Source organism: Sylvia atricapilla, chromosome 4, assembly GCF_009819655.1.
Source record: "Sylvia atricapilla isolate bSylAtr1 chromosome 4, bSylAtr1.pri, whole genome shotgun sequence".
Lineage (NCBI taxonomy): Eukaryota > Metazoa > Chordata > Aves > Passeriformes > Sylviidae > Sylvia > Sylvia atricapilla.
The window spans coordinates 49,959,099-49,977,759 of NC_089143.1; the positions used below are offsets into that span (position 1 = coordinate 49,959,099).

An 18,661-nucleotide genomic window follows, 5' to 3' on the forward strand; every position below is an offset into this window, starting at 1 on the left:
AAAGGAGAAATTAGAAACCCAAAGAGCTGGAACAAAGAATTACGCCCATGCCAAAGCACAAATGCCTAAACTGGCTACCAGTGTGACTTTCAATTTTAAATGGTCAGGTCGTATATTGAACATGCTCCCCTCCTTACTCACCTAGATGAGATAAGATTTCTAAGCATTATTTTTAAAGTCTTCCTTTGTGTGTTGGATAATAACATAATTTCAGTGATTTCTTTATAAACTGGAGGTAGAATTTTTACATAGACTTAGAAAGCCACAGCTGGTGGCAACAAGTACAAGCTTGTGTCAAAGCAGCTTTCAGAAACAGCATATGCAGAAGGCGAGCATCTGAAATACAGCCCTGATATCCCAGAAAACTACTGTCACTTAACAAGGTACTCCCTGTCACAGGTACTGGAACAGTTGACTGCAGACATGTTTTGCCCTGTGGCTAATGAAAAGCATTTTCTACTGGCATTTGAGCCATCAGCTGGATCAACTGAGCTCCAAGGGCTCAAATACAGGGACTCCTGCCAGTATTCCTACCAAATGTCTCTTACTAGTTTTAAATTAACTTGATCCAAGCAATTAACCCTATAAGCAATTTTGGAAAACATTCAAATTCTTGAAGGTATAGAGGAAAAAAAAAAAATCAAAAGACTAAAAATTCAGGATGCTATTGCTGAATGTTAAGTGATGTCCCTCTTTTATGGTACAGAAGAGGCAATTACTTTATCTGAACTATAATGAAGCATGCAGAAATTAGAAATGAATGCCCATTGAGGTGGCTTTGTGTTTAAACACAAAAAAATACAGTTTGCTTAAAAAACTGCTGGCACATTTGAAACTGAGTTTCATTATAATCTCCCCTTAAGACTTTTCCAGGCACAGTTTCACCAATTTAGTACCTTTATTCTAAGTCATTCAAGTATTGTGCTCCCTCACCAGAGCAGACACTTCCAAGGAGCATCTGAAATGCAGGAATTCTGACAGAGAAGGCAGACACTACCATGGTGGAAACAGATATATACAGGACTCTAATGGGTGTGAGGTTTTAGCAGTTAATGACCCTGCACTGCACTTAACACTGGTCTAAAAGCAGAAAAATCTCTTCTCTCTGTGCTCATACAACTGTGGAGAATGCCTCGTGATGTGGGATCCTTCCCTTGTGCTCTGCTTTGACACCTGGAAATCAGCTCCCAGCACGGCCATCAGGCACTCCAGATCTGCCTTCTGTGGCTGTAACACTCCCCACATCGACACTGTCAGTGGCCAGCTGCAGAAAGAGGTTCTCCCTTTAAATAAGGACAGGGCACTTGTGCCGTTCAGACCCCGTGTGAAAGCCAGCCAACTCCCATGGCTCACCTTTGCCAACAGTGCCCTGAGCACCTTTCCACTAAACCTGCTGGAGAGGGAAGCTGGAGGGCCCTATCAACAAATCAGCAGCAGCTAAAAGCCCTGAGCATTGATCTGCTCAGCAGACACCAAAAAGGGCTGTACAACACTGCACAGCCTGCTGGGCTTGAAGGTAGGAAGAGTACCTGATCTGTTGCTGCTTCATCTTTTGATGCTCTCTCTCTGATCATCTCGGGGAATTCTTATTCCCCTAAGAATTCTCCAGCTCAAAATTACACTTTTGGGGTTTTTTTCTGTTTTTCTCCAGCAAATGAAAGACACTTTGCAGGATTTTGGAAAAATCAAATGTATGTTTTAATGCATTCATTTTTCTGGAACCCTACTGCTCTTTAAGATAGAAGCAATAATTTGCTATGTGCATTTTGGGGCTATTCCTAAAAGAAACAACCAAACACAAGAAACACTATTAAAACAGTGAGAGGTATGCCAAATGCAAAAGTACTTCTATTGTAATAATAAGTAATGTCAACAGTACAGCTGTAATGGGAAGTTCCAGGAACATGGTTCAACTAAATTCTTCTTGGCTCAGAGCCATGCAAATATTTCTTTTCCACATTCCCATCAATTACAGAGGTACAGTAAGTGTTTTTGTGCTTAAGTGCACTAATACAGGGGACACAAATAAGCCATTTTTCTTCCAGTGGCTGGAGCTAACATTTCTATAATATCATATTACATTTGGCAGACTTGAAGCACACTCAGATTTTTACTTGTGTTGCATTAGTAGGCCACACCATTTGAATGAACTGAAAACAAGTAATACAACTGCATGTCCTGTCCAGACTACACATGTTTATAATATCCATAGAGTAGTTTATACTTCAATACTGGTGCAAGCACTCATGCTTGGGAAAGCAGAGAACAATTACTGTTAACTGTTTACGTGCAAACAATAGCAGGTATGTACCACGAGACAAATGTTTTCATTAAAAATTACACTGTAGAGCTCAGTTGCCATTTTAAAAACATGTTTTTGACTGACAAATTTATACTTAGACTTTATTAGGACAATTGACAATCTTATTAATAAAGAAAAACTAACCAGAGGAATGCACACACTTAACATGCTTTTTAGAGTGAAATAAATCACCCTAATGATCACTGCCTTCCATCACTGATGAAGTCTATTAAAATGTGAAAAGATTGTAGAATATCAATGTACTCTCTGCATATCAGCTTAGTCTGCCTGTACCATGCATTCTTGTCTTCCTCTGAAGAAGCCCCAAACCAAAGTATGAGTGCATTAGGATAAAAAACCAAAATTACTCATTTTCTGAAGCTTCCGGTTCCATGTGGAGTGCACAAAGACACATCAGAAATTGAGTTTTGACAACACTAATGTAAAAAATAAATGTCCTATGCTATTAATCATTATCATGAAACATGAAAAATTATTAATGGAAACTATGTTTCCTAAATGTTTTTTCATCCCTTCAGATGAAAATGTTGTTTCAACCCTTCAGCTCATCTTAGAAAACAAATGAAGGTATTTCACCAAGAGTTATTATTCATATTCTGTGTGTTCTTACCAATCCTTTAAACACAACTTTACTGGTAGTATCTGACCCTCCAAAGACAACACCTAGCCAGATACACAGGTAGTGAGGTTAGGGAATACAGTTCCATTCTCTTCAAGCCAAACTGCTAGACTCCAAGAACAGAAAAGCCTGACTTACAGTCAGTAGCCTGACTGCAACTGGCAGGAGGTTTCTGACCAGTACAAGGATGATTGTGAGGCAACTACAGCAGTCAGAAATTGTTAAATGTGAAATTACTAACATGATGATCCAGGAAGACAGCATGGTTTTATGGACTGCTTTATGCTGGATGGTAAAGAGGAATATATTTTCTTGAGTTAAATTCGACCTCAATTGCAGTATCAAAAACTGGAGAATTATCATGTCTGTACATATTACAGTAAGCACAAAGGGAGTTGAAATAGGTTAAAGCTCTCAAATGTCACTATAGTACATTGCTTTTTTACTACAGTTCTGTTAGGTTTTATTTGCAGTAATTTGCATGATAGAACTATCCAGAGACCCTTATTTTACTATTACCTTTCGTGTGGAAAGGCAACTATTGCCCCAAACCCCTCCTGCATACCCAGCTGAAGAAAGATTTACTCCATCTAAAGGTGATAAAAATTACCCTTCCTTCACAGTGGCATGAACAACAAGGCAGGGAAACAAGTCATTTTTGAATGGTGAAGAACTGGAGTGCTAAGAGAGTTCATAGTTCCTTTTAAAGTGACCTTTAAAGAAGCCTTTATGTCCTACTCTATACAGCCAGTCCAGACTACTTACAATATAACCATTGTTTGGGTGCTGAAAGCAACAATCTAACCAGGCCACACAAGGTACTTCTGTTCTTCTCTCTGACATGCCTAAAATTTGAACAGTGCAAAAGATCTGATCTTCACCATCAGTGCACAAAGAAAGTGTGCACTTTGACCCCTCTTTCTAAGGCAGGAGTACAACAGTATTTTCAGACAGGACTTCAACATATCAGTCTGTACAAGACAATACTATGGGATCTCAGTAGTACAACATCTCAGCCCCCTGGTTGCAGATGACATATGGAAAACACATGGACTTACTGACAATTCTTGGATTAATTTTCTTAATTCCTTGTGCCCGTGCTTCTTTGCGATACTTTCTGGATCATCTCCATATTTATTGGTTATTTTGCAAGCCCGTGTGGCCTCAGGACAGCTGAGTAGTAATGTTGCAAGGTTCTTCAAGCCAAATCTGGCTGCACAGTGAAGTAGGGTAGGAAATTCTTCCAAATTGCTATCTGTATAATGGAAACAGAGTCTTAAGAAACAAAAGTTCTGCTTTTATAGAACACTTTCTTCTATAAACATCTTTTGAATATTAGTGCAGTGGAGTCACAGCCATCAAGCTCCCAATATTGAGCTAACACCCAAAGAATTATTTTTTCAATTAACAGTTTTACAGTGCCTATACATATAACAATAAAGGAGCCTTTGGTGTAACTGAGAAATCTCTTTTTTATCCTGACAGAGGGATTTTAAAGCACATCAGTTCTGTTGAGAAATAAGCCTTCTTGCAAAGGGCAGAAAATTCTACAGCCAAGACATGCTGTTGCTCAGGTAGAATATTTTAAAGTGGGACATTTTTACAGGTTTATGATGCTATGTTTTGATATTAAAAATAATTTCTGAAAATTCACAGGACAACCAGACATTTGGAAAAATTTGCTTATCCCTGTAATGAAAAATCAGGGAATTTAAAGATGAATGTATTAGACAAGTGTTTTTTAGGATTTATCTGAAATAACATGATACTGATTTCTATCAAAACCCATTTTTACATTGGAGAACTGGGACATTCAGCATCTTCCTGTATTTGGAGTATTTTGCTGCATGTAACTTGTGGTCACTATGAGCTACACAAGTTACATACACAACAACCAAACAAGCAACAAAGAAAGTTCAAGCATAAAAAAATATTTCTCTCTCCATTGGTACTCTACTTTCTGATCACTTGTGGTTTGTGTCTATAAATCAGCATGCAGTGTATCTCTTCTCCAGGCACGCACCCAGCCTGTCCCAGGCACCATCAACTTTTTGCACCCTGTGGGCCTTTCCTACCCCAGTGCATGAAGAAAAGGTCCTCCTAGTTTGCTTTGAGCCTGGCTCCCACTAGGGTTCAACTGACAGTCCCCAGTTCATCTTATCCTCCATCACTGTCTGCCCTCTATGCAATTCCAGTGATTTACTCGTCCCCATAATTTCTTTCTTGAAGAGCTTCAGTCTAGTTATTTGGGCCCTGTAGAGAACTAACACCACCACACACACTGCTCTCTAAACTTCTCCAGCTCTACTGTAACTATTTTGAGATGACAGGAGAAGAGCTGCATATGACACTCAACTTTGGGGTGAGCCATGTAATTCATGCATTGCCATAATTATGTCCTGTTTTGTTCTTGATTCCTTTTCTATTAATTCCTAGTATTTCATTAGCTTTTTGATCTGCTGCCTAGCAACAAGTTGATGTTATCATGGCACTGTATGGTCTTAATCCTCAGCACTAATAACCTGCTCAAATCCTCTCTTTTTGGATACCATAGGATTGCTTTTTTTCACTTGCATCACTTTGGTTTTACCTGTAATGAATATCATCTGACATTTTACTGCATAATTACAAAATCTCTCATTCCCTGCGTCCCATTAGCCTTTTTCCTTACAATTCTGAACACTACACTTCATATCACTAGCAAAGAAAGATTTTTCCCAATTGCTTGCCTCCTGATTTTGGTCAGTTATTCATCCATGCTCAGTCAGTTACTAACTTTAACTGATTTACTGACTCTTAAAAAAACTTACAAGAAACTCATAAAGCCAGACTTCACATTACAGAAGACTTATTTTATTAACACTTCTATTAGTTTGCCCCGTAGAGATAACACATGAACCTGCCTCTAGGTCACAAGGCTGCCTGAGAAACTGGGTTTTGGCATCAACTCCTGGTTTGGTCACACCTCCTAGTACTAAAGAAATTAAATATTGTTTGGTTAGAAACCAAGATATTCTACTTTAAAATTTCCTCAGAGCTCTTAAAAATTGCCAGTTAGTTCTGATAATTTCTTTGTGTTCAACCTGCCTGTTTTTGCAATAACTTCATGGTCCCTTCAACTCCAGAGAATCTATTTTCACATGTCTTCTATCTAGGACTACAGCTTAGGAATTTACACAGTTTCTTCTATCTTTCTTGAATTTTATTTTATATCCCTGTCATCAGTTGACCTACAGGTTAGCCAGCACATTTTCAGCCCATAGTGTACTGGAAGAAGTCATGGCACCTTTTGGAAATCTCTTAGCTGCCAGTCTTTAACAAACTTTCTAATTTGTACATTCTTCTGCATAGTGAAATTTGGCTCAGCAGTGGTCAATTTGTGAACCCTCCTGCCCACCCTTTTTGCTCCAGCAGAATCATAATATGGGAGAGAGTAAAATCTCACCCCATCATTAAATATACGGAACAAGAGCAGTTCTTGGAACAGGCATAGCTGAGTACTAACTATGCTGAGAAAAAAAATGTTAGGACAATTTTGACTGCATTTTGGACAAGGAATATTCCAGCACTATCCCATTCCAATATTATTTTGACAGAAGGAATTTGAGTGGGCTACAATTTAATCAAAAATCCCATTAACATCCCAGACTGATTTTTAAACAAATTTAGTGTTACCTGACTTTTATTTCCACCAGGCAATAAAAATCTAATCAAGAAACTGTAAATACATAGCACCTCTCTAAATCAAACCACTTGTTTTAGAAGCCTTCGCAGGTTAAATTTCCAAAAACAAGAGTATGTGTTGTAGTTTATATTCCCTTGTAGTTGCAGTGTGCTTTAAAATCTTTTGGGCAACAATAGGCCATCTTAAAACTGCATAGCAGCTAAGGTTTTTGAGACAAGTAGATGCTACACAATTTCTTTACTCAATATTCCTCAACATTTTACTTAAAATCAACGTTTTAATTAAAACATTAAAAATGCTTTAATCCACAAACTGGGTTTGATTTTGTCATTTGAGGAACTACCATTTTTAGCCCAAAATACATGCATTTAAGTACATGCTTATTTTTGTCTAGATTTTTCTAAATGTAGGAAAAAACAGGATTCTCTTAAAAAAAAAAGTGTTCAAACCTGAGCTAATATTTAAAAATCTTGCACAAACCCTCAAATTGCTTTCCTTATGCCTTGTGGGTTTTGCTATTTTTTTTAGATGCCAGCAATGCAATAGGTGTTGAGCAGTAATTTAAAATGAGTAAATTTTATGAACCTTACTCAGTAGTCTGCACACCGTTAGGAGACACCAGAAGGTCAAACATACTTAACACAGTATTAGTAACATGCTCCAAAAGAATTTCCACTCATACTAACGAAACCCTCCAAAAATGGTTACAAATCTGAAAGGCAATCAAGTCCAGTGACTTGGATGGTCAATGGATCCAACCAATGGACTGGATGCTATGATTTCTTCACCAATAGAAAGAGAAAAAGAGTAGGTGGTATTCATAAGCATGATCTAGGCAGGTATATACCTGCCTAGAATACATTTCCACACTCTTAAAGTAATACAAAACAGAGAGGTACTCCAAAATCCCTTCAGCTCCTTGCACTTGAGCTGTTTTTTCTGATCATCACTCAACTCCTCCCTAGCTGAGTTTGATATTCACGTGGGACTCCTATGCTAACACACTTTGAACATTACAAAAAACTACATTAACAAATGAAATACCTCAGCCAGCCATGAAGGGTGGTAAAAATAAATAAATTTTTAAATCAATTTCCTAAAACAAGCCATTTTTTAATAATGCTCCTTGTAAGCAGAAAAAACTGTTATCAGGCAGGAAAACTTTAAAAGCAACACTGGTGGTATAGTGACATCTACATAAAACTCAAAAAGGAAATGAGTGGTTCATATAGACAGTTTTAGTCCCTTCTGCTCATAAACTTGAAGCCTGGTGGCATCAAGTTGTGACACAAGGCAAAAAGTCATTATGAGTACCCACAGACAACTCAGCTTCACTAACTTAAGACAGTTTTCACTAACCTAAGACTCTGACTTTCAAGCAGCACTAAAAATCAACTGGCAGCACCCTGCACCCACACAAAGTAGGATGCAATCTTCAAGGGCTAAACTTTGCCAGTCTTGCCGGTAAATCTATCCCCCAAAGCACTGAACTACCTGAGGCCACCTCGGTACAATTGTTGTCTTGGGAAATGCTATACTAACAGTGGAGATGGCTGCTGTTGTTTCAGCAACCTCAGCAACATTTCAATGACCATTTCTGTATGCAGCTGTGGTAGCAGTAGTCACTCTCTACTAATAAGAGCTAGTAATAATTAGCTAGTAACATAAGGTAATAGCTTTGTCTCCCATGAAATAAAGGGGAAAAATGTCCTTGGGCTTGGCCTCTCAGAAATTTCTCTCCCAAATCCATACATAATTATGAAATATAGTAAGGTTAACGACCTCAAAAGAGATGACTGAAGCCTCCTGGTCTTTGTTTTCTGCCCTCATTCTGAAAAGAGACACCACTAACTTTTTGAATCCCTCCCAAGTCCCTCCAACTAGGAAAAGGTGAAGAACTTCTCTCTTTCCACCAGGTTCTACAGCAGAAATCAGTGATGACTATGGGTACAACTGTCAAAATAACAGGTAAGAAAAGCCCACTACAAGATCTATTTGTTTGCTTTTTAAATTATAATTGTTCTTTAATTGCCAATTCTCAAAATTGACCTGAGCTCTTAAGACAAAATAGATGTTCTGCTGAAAAGAAAATTGCATCATACCATGTTTAACCACTTTATTTAAAGTTTCATATTACACACAGTAGGAAGAGGCTGTAATTATTTGAAAGCCCACATGCTTCAGGCAGAAAATACCATTCCTGAACTTTCAGGTTTGTCAGACTGAATTGGTGAAAATTGCTGAAAATTTTGTCTGCTGTGAAACTGGAACAACTGGGACATTTCAGCTAACTATACAGAAGTGAGGAAAAGTAGTAGTTATAAGGGTAAAGTAGCGAACAGCTTTTACTCATCTTCAGTCCTTTAATGGAGAGTGTTAACAGAGAAAAGCTGTGGCTGTTCGGCACCTATATTAAGAACTGGTTAGCTGGAAGGAAAGGTTAAAGTCCTCAAGTGGCACATTTTAAAGTGCTTTAAGGTGGCTTCTTCAACTTTCAACTTACAAGGCCAGTGCTTGCTTTTAATTAAAGTTCTATTTGATATACACAAGGTTAAGAGGGAATTGCCAGGGGTTTTTTTTATGTTTTGTCCTGCCATAATCCTTTCTCTTCTCTGCAGAGAATTCTGGAAAACCTCAGCCATCAAACAGAGCACAAAATTTAATATTACTGTATCATAGCACTGTCTTTGCCTGTGGGAATTTTCATAAAATTGCAGTAAGGAAACATCAGCCTACAGTGATATTTCTGCACATCTTGTAAGACATCCTTCTTTTATTTCCTGAATTATTGAAACAGGACATGGTTGTTTTTCTTCACAATTTAAATAGCAGCTAAGATGACTTCTACAGTGCCAATACCAGTACCTTCTCCCTCCCCCCATTATTCTGCTAGAAGCTAAAAACCCAGACTCTATTTCTTCTTTTGGGATAGATGTTTCAGCTTGGAAAAGAAAAAATACAGAAATCAGGATAGGATTTGCTATGTTGCTAGCAGTCTTAGGTGGCAAAAAGGCACTGTTTGCTACAAAGCAAGTTCAGGACTTCTCATAAGCATCAGCAGTTAAGTTCAACTAGAGAAATATTAATAGATAACTTGTAAAAAATGAGAATTAATTAATAGTGGAAAATGAAACAGGTTTTTCTCAAGTAAATTGCTATTTCTTGGACAGGAAAAAATGCAACAAAAAATTTGTGAATCTGAGGATTCTAAGAATCAGAGTTTTCCAAGAAGAAACACGTTTCTTAAGAAATATTTTGAAATATGAGTTTGGATTTGTTAATATGCTTTGACTGGATGCTATTACCAGAATATAAAGGAATAATTTACATACAAGATACCCTGAAATCAATTCAGTATGGAATGTACATTATTTCAGACAGTATTTCTACCTTTAGTTACACTCTTTCACAAGGGATGACACCACCATTAAAAATCCCAGAAAAGTCTTGGTTTTGTCTCTAGTTAATGCTGTTTGTTAAAAAAAATATTTTCCAGTGATTTCTATTCAGTCTGCATTTAGCTCACCCCTCTGTATCAGAGTTAACCTTTTACATCTTTGCCACCTATCTTGACTTTGCCAGCCTAGACACTGACTGCTCACAAGTATGCATTGTCCTATTAAAAAAATGTTGAAGAGCCATTTTGGGGATGGGAGTGGCTCCTTAAGAATTATGTAAGCAAACATGCATCTCAATGTTTTGATCTAAATCACTGTCTGTATGGGAAAACATAATACTGCATTTTAATTTCATTATATCACATGCCTTTTGTAATTACTTTTACACTCCCAAGTTTTTAATCACACAGCTTTAGTTACACTTTGTGAGAAGTCAAACATGCAATTCATTAGTTGTCTAATAAATTAGTCATAAGTTCTTCATTCTTGGTTCATTTTGAGGTCACATCAAGATTTTCCAAGTACAGCAATTTATCAGCTGTACCCTGATGTGCGAGAATATTCAAATAAAGCATCCATGTAGAACACTACAGAGAAAGGTTTCTCTTCCCTATGCCTCATGCTGAAAGCTTGCACTCCTCTCATTCACTACTGGACACGGCTAGTGGCTGTTTGGGATGCTTTTATGAGAGTCAAAGGCAGATTTATTTACCTTTCAGGCAGAAGAGGGATAAGAGTCTAAGCCTCCCACATTCTGAGTGCTTCTAGCACTGCAAACACATCTTTCTTTCATGAAAAATCTGGGCATATAACTTTGCACCTTCTCTTTGGGCCATACATCAAAGCAGTTCATTTTAAGGTCACTAATGTCTCAAGCAGTCAACTTGCTCTTGAAACACACAGGCTTCTTTTGGGGCCATAGCAGGTTGGTTAGCATACTCCTCAATATTCAAAAACATCACCAGATCTAATAGTTATTAGAGTAGTGAAAAATCTTTTGCTCATCAACTAACATTCCACAATGGGAAAGACTCTGGAATCTGTGTTATCCACCTCCATCCTGCAGTCTTGAACAGGAAAATGTCAAGGACAGGCACCTCATTTATTTGCTTCTGCTAACTTTGACATTTAAGCTCATTTTTACATTACAAATTGAATCATGTTTATCTAATACAGAGGCGAGAATTGCATTAACCAAGAAAAGGAAAGGAAACATGATGGCAATCCCAGTAGTGCTACCTTTAAAACTTGTTTGTATTTGGTTATGAGAAGTGGTAGGTTTACTGATTGTAGAGAGCTTATTTCTCTCATAACCATAGTCCAGCTACACAAAACAGAAGTCAAGCAGCATCCTGAACACATCTTTCTCAAGTATTTTAGAAGGAAAACACATTTTCTTGAGTATTGTTTTGCCCAAAAGTTTCTTTAAAAAGCTGAGGTTTAATACACATTTGAAATAACACTAAAATGATGCTTTCAAAACACAAGCTACATAACTATAATCTTGGTTTATTGCAAACCAGTTTGAATCCCTAGTAAATGGTTATTACTTCAACGAGGGACCTCCATTTGGTACTAACAGCAGCTTCTGTTGATGCATGACTGAATTGCGCATACAATGTATCTACTTGATAGACAAACTCTATTTTAACTCACTTGGATGCCTTCTTTTAAAACTTAAAAATAACAAAATTATCTTTTTGCCAGAAGTAATGCAAAACATTAAGTGCATAGGTACTAAAAGTGACTGGAGAAGTTTTATACTGCTCTAAGATCAAAAGCCATCAGTTCTCTTCAGATAAAGAAAACTTTCAGATTTTCCCCACACTTGGAAAAAGTGAAGTTTAAACTGCATTGCAGAAGAGCAATTAGTAAAAAATGTATCATGTACAGGCATCTCCACATTACTCTTATTGTCCATTTCTCTTAAGTATAAATCTGCTCAGCTGTAAAGCTGTCAATCTACATTTAATCCAAAGCTGATCAAAAATCCAGAGAAGTATAAAGTACTGAGTCACAAAGATTTACAGAATTCTTTCTCCCATTTTTTCTGCTTATGTTGTCTTTATTGTGGATTCTTCCATTTCACTAGAGGCTTTCAATACTTAAGAATTGCCTTATTAACATTTAAAAGTAATAACCACAGTATCAGTAATAAAAATCAATACATAGAACAAGTGACTCACTGGCTTGGTGATGGTGCTCTTTTTCACTTTCGAGTGGGCTGAATTCATAAGTAGATATTTTGTTTTTCAGTAATGAAGTCAGAACATTGTCTACCTTCTCTACAGAAGAAAATTTCAATGCCTGCTTAAAAGAAAGAAAAAACAGAAAAAAATTAGTGCATTTGATGCATATGTATTTTTAACTTTATCCTCAGAGTGCTAGTGAATCAAATTATTCAAAACAGTATTATGGAAAACTCTCTTTCAGTAAGAGCAGCACAGTTTTTGAAAACTAAGGAAGAGATATTTTAATACAAAAGAATAATGACAACACGATCCAATGTGCATTATAACATATGAAGTTCTACAATTACTTAAAAACTTACAGATGAAATGTAAGGACAGGAAGATCTAAGTTTTACTACAGCAGTAATCAGGGTGAGTTAAAGATCACAATAGCTCTCTGTTACCCAAAGCTTTTACATTAAAATTGTGGATTTGTCTAGGTAGGAAACAGGTTCAGTTTCGTCAAGACAGAACAAGAAGCTGATATCAACCAGATAGATCAGCTTCCTACTAAACACACAGTCTTTAGACAAGGGAAATCTGCACTGACTACCAGGAGATTTTTTGAGTGTCTCTTTCTGGACAGAAGGTTGAGATATATGTCTAACAACATTCAAGGTAGCCATAACTAAATATTTCTTTGCCTGGCCTAACAAGAAAAGCTTGACTACAGAGATTTGAAGAGTAAGGATATTTTACACCAAGTTCTACAGTTCTAGTCCAGCCTGTGCTGCACTAGGCACCAAAGGGAGCTCAGACACAGCAGAGAAGAGGTCAGGGAGAGCTGCTTTATTCTGCTCAGGGTCAGCAGTTCCGTGTTAAAGTTTGCCTTCCTACAGCTGGACTGTTGCTAGTCAAGACGATTCTGGGATGACTAAAATGGAACATCTTCAGACATGCTTAGCATATGAATTTAAAAAGAAAGTCTGTGACTGACATGCTGAGGAGAAAATGACAGGGGGGTGTACTGACGAAACATGAAGTTTAATTCCCAAGACTGTTAAAGGGGAATAAGAAAAGTATAATGTGATCAGAAAATGTTCAATGCAGAGGCAGGATATAATCTTCATCGAACTTCTACCAAGAATTAGAAGAGATATCTATTTAGCAGATAGGAATCTAACAACAGGATTGTTTATTTTTCCCATAATTAACCCCGACCCTTCCAATAATAAGATATGTAAAAACCATTACATTTCTTTTCACTCTCTTTCTGTGCTGCCACACTACATTCTCAGTATTTTTTATTCAATAATTATGAATATATATAATATTAATAATATATAACGATAATATAATAATCTTTTTTAAGTAAAGCAATATGCATTAAGAAAAGACTCCACCTAGAAATAAAGATCTTTGAGGCTTGTTCTAGAATAAAAATCTAACCCAAGTACAAGATTTACTGTGTGAATTCAGAAAGCATATACAAAACTCCCCAAAATATCTATAAAACCCCCAAACTAGTAACACGAATAACAGTAATACATTTACAAGTTATTAAGAGAAACAATATAAAAACTCAGTTAAGAAACAGTATTATTCTCTCTCATTCCAAGTAGGTCTTCTTAGACAGGTGATCTAGACCTAACAGAGCTCAAACTAGAGTAGGACAAAACCAAGGAACAACACAGGAGCCAGCTCAGATGACCTCATATGGCAGATCCTGTGTCATGAAGAAAGAGGCTCAAAACCATTGGTACTCACTGAAGCAACTGTGTAGTAGATATCCCACCACACAGAGAGTAAGAATTTAAGTGGGCTTCTAAACTAAGCTTGAAGTAATATTTGTCATCTCTTTTTACAAATGAGATGTAGACATTTTCACAAATGTCTAGGGATACCCCCTAGACATTGTGCTTCCTATCTAACCCTCTCTGTTGAAAAGAAAACGAACAAACAAAATCCTCCCCGACAATACCTGCCTCTTATCTTCTGACCTGAAATTCCAGAGGAGCAATTTCAGACAGAATCCATTTCAGACCGTACTGTATATCCAAGATAAAGAAACATTACATAGTCTCTTTTCAGCAAGCATTCTGAGACATCTTGCCTACAAATCTCCTCTACTTTTTAATATGAGCTGGACCAAAACCTTCCTCATCCCTTTTATTCAGTCAGAAACCTAAGAAGAAGTGCCTTAAGAATACCATGCTCAGACAACCAAATTTACATGGAATACAACAGTGTTTCACAGCCTAAGATGGAACAAGTTCTTGAAAGGAGAAGAGCTTCAGGAATTTGCAACAAGTTTTCTCATATTTAAACAGGCCTTCCCTCCAATGACCAGCCTATCCATTTCTATGAATTATGAGTCAAGAACAATGCACTTCTTATACAAAGTTATCAGTGCAATTTGCTTCAAGTTTTCCACCTCAGCTTTTTGTTTTTCCTCTTACTCTTGGGATGTAAAATCTGAAGGCTTAAGCAATGATTTAACAAGCCATGCTGTTAACTAAACCATAATGGGAAGCTTTTTTGTGCTACTCTACAGCAAAGATACAAAAGAAAAAAAGATTTGTTAATTAAAAAAAAAAACCCAAAACCCAAACAAACCCATAGCTATGTCTTTTATCTCACATACAGGAAGGCCTGTTCCAGCACTTATGTGAAGATAACAGCTAAAAAACCAGCAAAACAGAATTAGTAACAGGCCACTCTGCACTATCCAACCCCATATCATAAAGGGAATCTCCCCAAGAAATAAATCAGTTTAGAGACTTTTACTTTACTGCCCATTTCTGCCCCAGAGCACTCACAGACTCAAAGTCTGCTGTGGTCATGTATTTTCACATACCCTACACAGACCTCTATAGGCTTAAGAAACCAACATTACAAACCTGAAGTTCCTCGGAAGTTTCACCAAAGTAAACAGAAGCAGAACTGCATTTAAAGTTGAACTTAAAATTAAGCATCCTGCAAGAGAACTCTGCCACTCAGGAGTTTGAGAAAGCCCACCTTTGGATTTACTGTGGTAAATCCAAATAAAGATTTACTCCACTAGAGAAAATAAGCAACAGTGCTAGTTTCCCCCAAATCCTTGCAGCCCCTCAGAACTAAGCTAGTTTCCAGACAATTCTTCCCATACTCTCTGAAGCACAGCCAACTATTGTCTGCTCTAGCACTGGAAATCCTTCCACAGGCCTTACTGCTTGTCCCAGTACCACCTCCCCAACAGTAGGCACTATCTCTATTCCCTCACCTCTTTCCAGAGCAACAGGACACAGCTGTGAACAGAAAAGCCCCAAGTGCTGATCAACAGAAAAGCTCCAAGTGCTGATCATCACACCTGGGCTTCCAGAAACATCCTTGAAAAAGGAGACCACCAAGCACATGTTTTTCTGCTTTTGTCAACAAGATTGCCTACATTCTTTAATAACTGCTAACCAAGCCCCGAAAATGTGTGCCACTGAAACACAACATCCAGAGCGAGTAAAGTAACATATTCCACACTGGCTTTAGCAATACTAACAAGGTTACATTTACATAAAGATGTACTTCTTCATTAGTTCTTACATATCAGACACTACTTTATATGGACTTCCATATCTGGATTGCTTCTGCCAAAGAGAATGGTTTAAAATCAGTCATGCATTTCTGACAATTTTAGCCAGAGACAGAATATGGACAGCTTTCATACCTAGAGGGAAAGAAAGAAACATTTTAAAATAACAGCTGTTGATGTGGCTGAGAAGATTGAAATATTAAATGCAGTTTCAAATGAAGTATCTCTGGGGATCAGGTAGAGATGGACACCAAATACCGCCGCATAAGTCATATAGCTATTTTACAAGTTTTCATTGAGAAGGCTGCGGTTTATTTTTATTCTTTTTTCCAATATCCACTGTAACTGGAATCCTGTTTAATGACTATGATAAAAACATCTGAGATACCAAGTATCTCAGAATCATAGGAGTATTATTCAAAGTTTGCCACAAAGACTTTCTCAATCTCTCTAAATATTCTAAGTCACTCAAGCTAACATGAACTTACCAACTTCAGTAATAAGGATATGACCTTAGCTTCAATTTTTTTTTAACCTAATAAATCTATGCCAGGAAACCCCAACAATAAATAATTGAATCAATATTTCCATTTGGTAGAAACTCTGAGAGAAAAATCAACACAGCATATAAATCCAGCAGAATGCTGAAATGATTAGCTGATGTAAAGTAAAACATGAAATATGAAAAAGTTTAATTATAAATTATAAAAACCTTAAAATCAGTCTATACATTAGGTTACTATAATAACAAACTCTCTAAGGGAGTTTCTTGAATGAAGAATCATGTGAAAGTGAGAGAACCAAAAATCATGACCTTTAGTCAACTTTTACCCTCCTGTAGTCTCATAGCTAATCCATTCAGCATTATGATTCTGTTGTTATGATCCAAACTCTTCCTACTTTAACATTTCGGGATTTTTTCTTTCAAAACTCATGCAGAGAAACTTATTTAATTTTATTATTCAATTACATTTTAAATATTTATTTGGTTGCTTAAAGTGTCTTTCTTATATTGCTAAATGCTTTTTAAATTCAGAAAAATTTGGAACAGAAAAATACAATCTATCAGACATAGCAAAGAATTTAATTCAAAACCATGATTTGTAAAACTGTAGATTATGTTTTATTTAAACCTTAGCTAATGCCAATCTTTAATTGCTCTCAAAACACCAGATCCATAAATGAAGTGGTACCATATTTTGATAGCCTCCTGCTAAGATCCATGAATTCATCTGACTATCACTAAAAGGAATGGATAGATGTAATCCTATTTGTTGGGTTTTATCTATCTCTTTGGCTTTATTGGGGGAAAAAGTGGAGCATCTCAAAGGAGCTAGAAAGGTTGGCAAGACAATGCAGAATACAATATAAGCATTTTACCAAAGCACTGTGTCTGTGGTATGAACTAAGGCAGCCGTTTGCTTTCATCACAGAATTTTAATAAGGAGATACTTCTCAGATTGCAATCATTTGTGAAAATCTAGAACTTCCCCTTGAATCACAGACTGATATTGCTTTGATCAATAATTGCTGTAAGCTTTTCTATTTTATATCAGTTTTGTTTTCCATTGTGTTTGATTGTTACTTTGCATAGATAAATGACTGTTGCCCCAGGATACTTTTGCAAACAAGTTGATAGTCTCAAAGGTTTTAATTATCCTGATTAAATAGAAGTTACTACTACTGCTGTTACTTCATATGAATTTTAATTATTATCATGACTGTTTTGTTTTTCCTTTTGTGAACGTATTTTAAAGATTTAGTTAAATTATGTTCTGTAAATTGCATCTTTATGATGTAGATTGTTGACATTAAATCAGGAGCCCATTTAAGAAGTTTGCAGAAAAATTTCAGCTACCTAGGTAGTCAGTGTACCTCACTCCGAGGTCCAGAATGTACCATTAAATGAGATAGAACTTCCAACATGTAGGTACACTTACAGAGGAATTACCATTAGTATAATTTGCCACAGAGCAGCCATGACTTTGTGTGGACTGTAGAGCTTACCCAATTAAAAACATTTTTTCAACATTAGTTTTTCAGTTACCAAAACAATAAAAATAATAGCATATAGCATTGTCACCTCATTGAAACCCTTGCTTATTATTCAGAGGAGTAAAGGTGAGGAAATGTTAAACATACTTCATAGTCATAAAACTACAGCTCTATTTCCTGGTGTGCACTACTGCTTTGCACAGAATTATTTTTGCATTTGAATATGATTTGAACTGCATGCGCTTTAACAAATATTAGTCATGCTGGTTACATGAAGGGTCAAACTCCTGAATAACACAAATAACTCTCCAGTGGAAATATCTTGTGTGTTGTAGATATCTAGTTTACCATGTTAATTATAAATTTTTAAATCATTATGGCACATTTATGCATAGAGTTTTAAATGAAACCTGTTAGAGGTTTACTTAGATATACTTCAAAATACAGGCTAAAAAATGATGGATACCATAAAAATTTTAAAAATACATTTGTTCTTTGAATTTCTTGTGCAAAAGCCTGATTTTCTAGAACAGAAGTAACATCTACTTGGAAGGAATCTCAGCCTTAATAGAACACTAATAATGCAATACATCATATTTTATTAATCCTTTTGTTATGAGTGTAATGCCTTAGGTGGTGGATCAGGTATATTTGTCACAGGAAAATGAGATTGTCTGCACTGGAAACACAATCTATTATTTTTGTTCTGGCTTTGCAATTACAATATAGACATCATGCAAGGTCTGCTTGGGCTAGCCACCATTCAGCAAACGATACTTGAGATTCTCTCCTTTCTTAATATATGCTTTTTTTCCTGATACTTCTTATGTGCCACTGGGAAAGAACAGGCTGCAGAGCACTGCAGTCTGCTGTGCTATTCTGAAACACAGCTCAAAAACCTGATT

The 18,661-nt window shown here is 36.6% G+C and overlaps 1 protein-coding gene across 1 annotated transcript in view; it reads right to left on the reverse strand.

Moving 5' to 3' along the window:
• The window catches only part of BANK1 (B cell scaffold protein with ankyrin repeats 1), a 135,474-nt gene that overhangs the window by 74,412 nt on the left and 42,401 nt on the right, over nt 1–18,661 (reverse strand). The window contains exons 7-8 of the mRNA XM_066317873.1: nt 12,212–12,332; nt 4,001–4,197 (exon numbers count right to left, since the gene is read on the reverse strand). Coding sequence (XP_066173970.1) covers nt 4,001–4,197; nt 12,212–12,332 — 318 coding nt within the window. The remainder of the gene's footprint in view (nt 1–4,000; nt 4,198–12,211; nt 12,333–18,661) is intronic.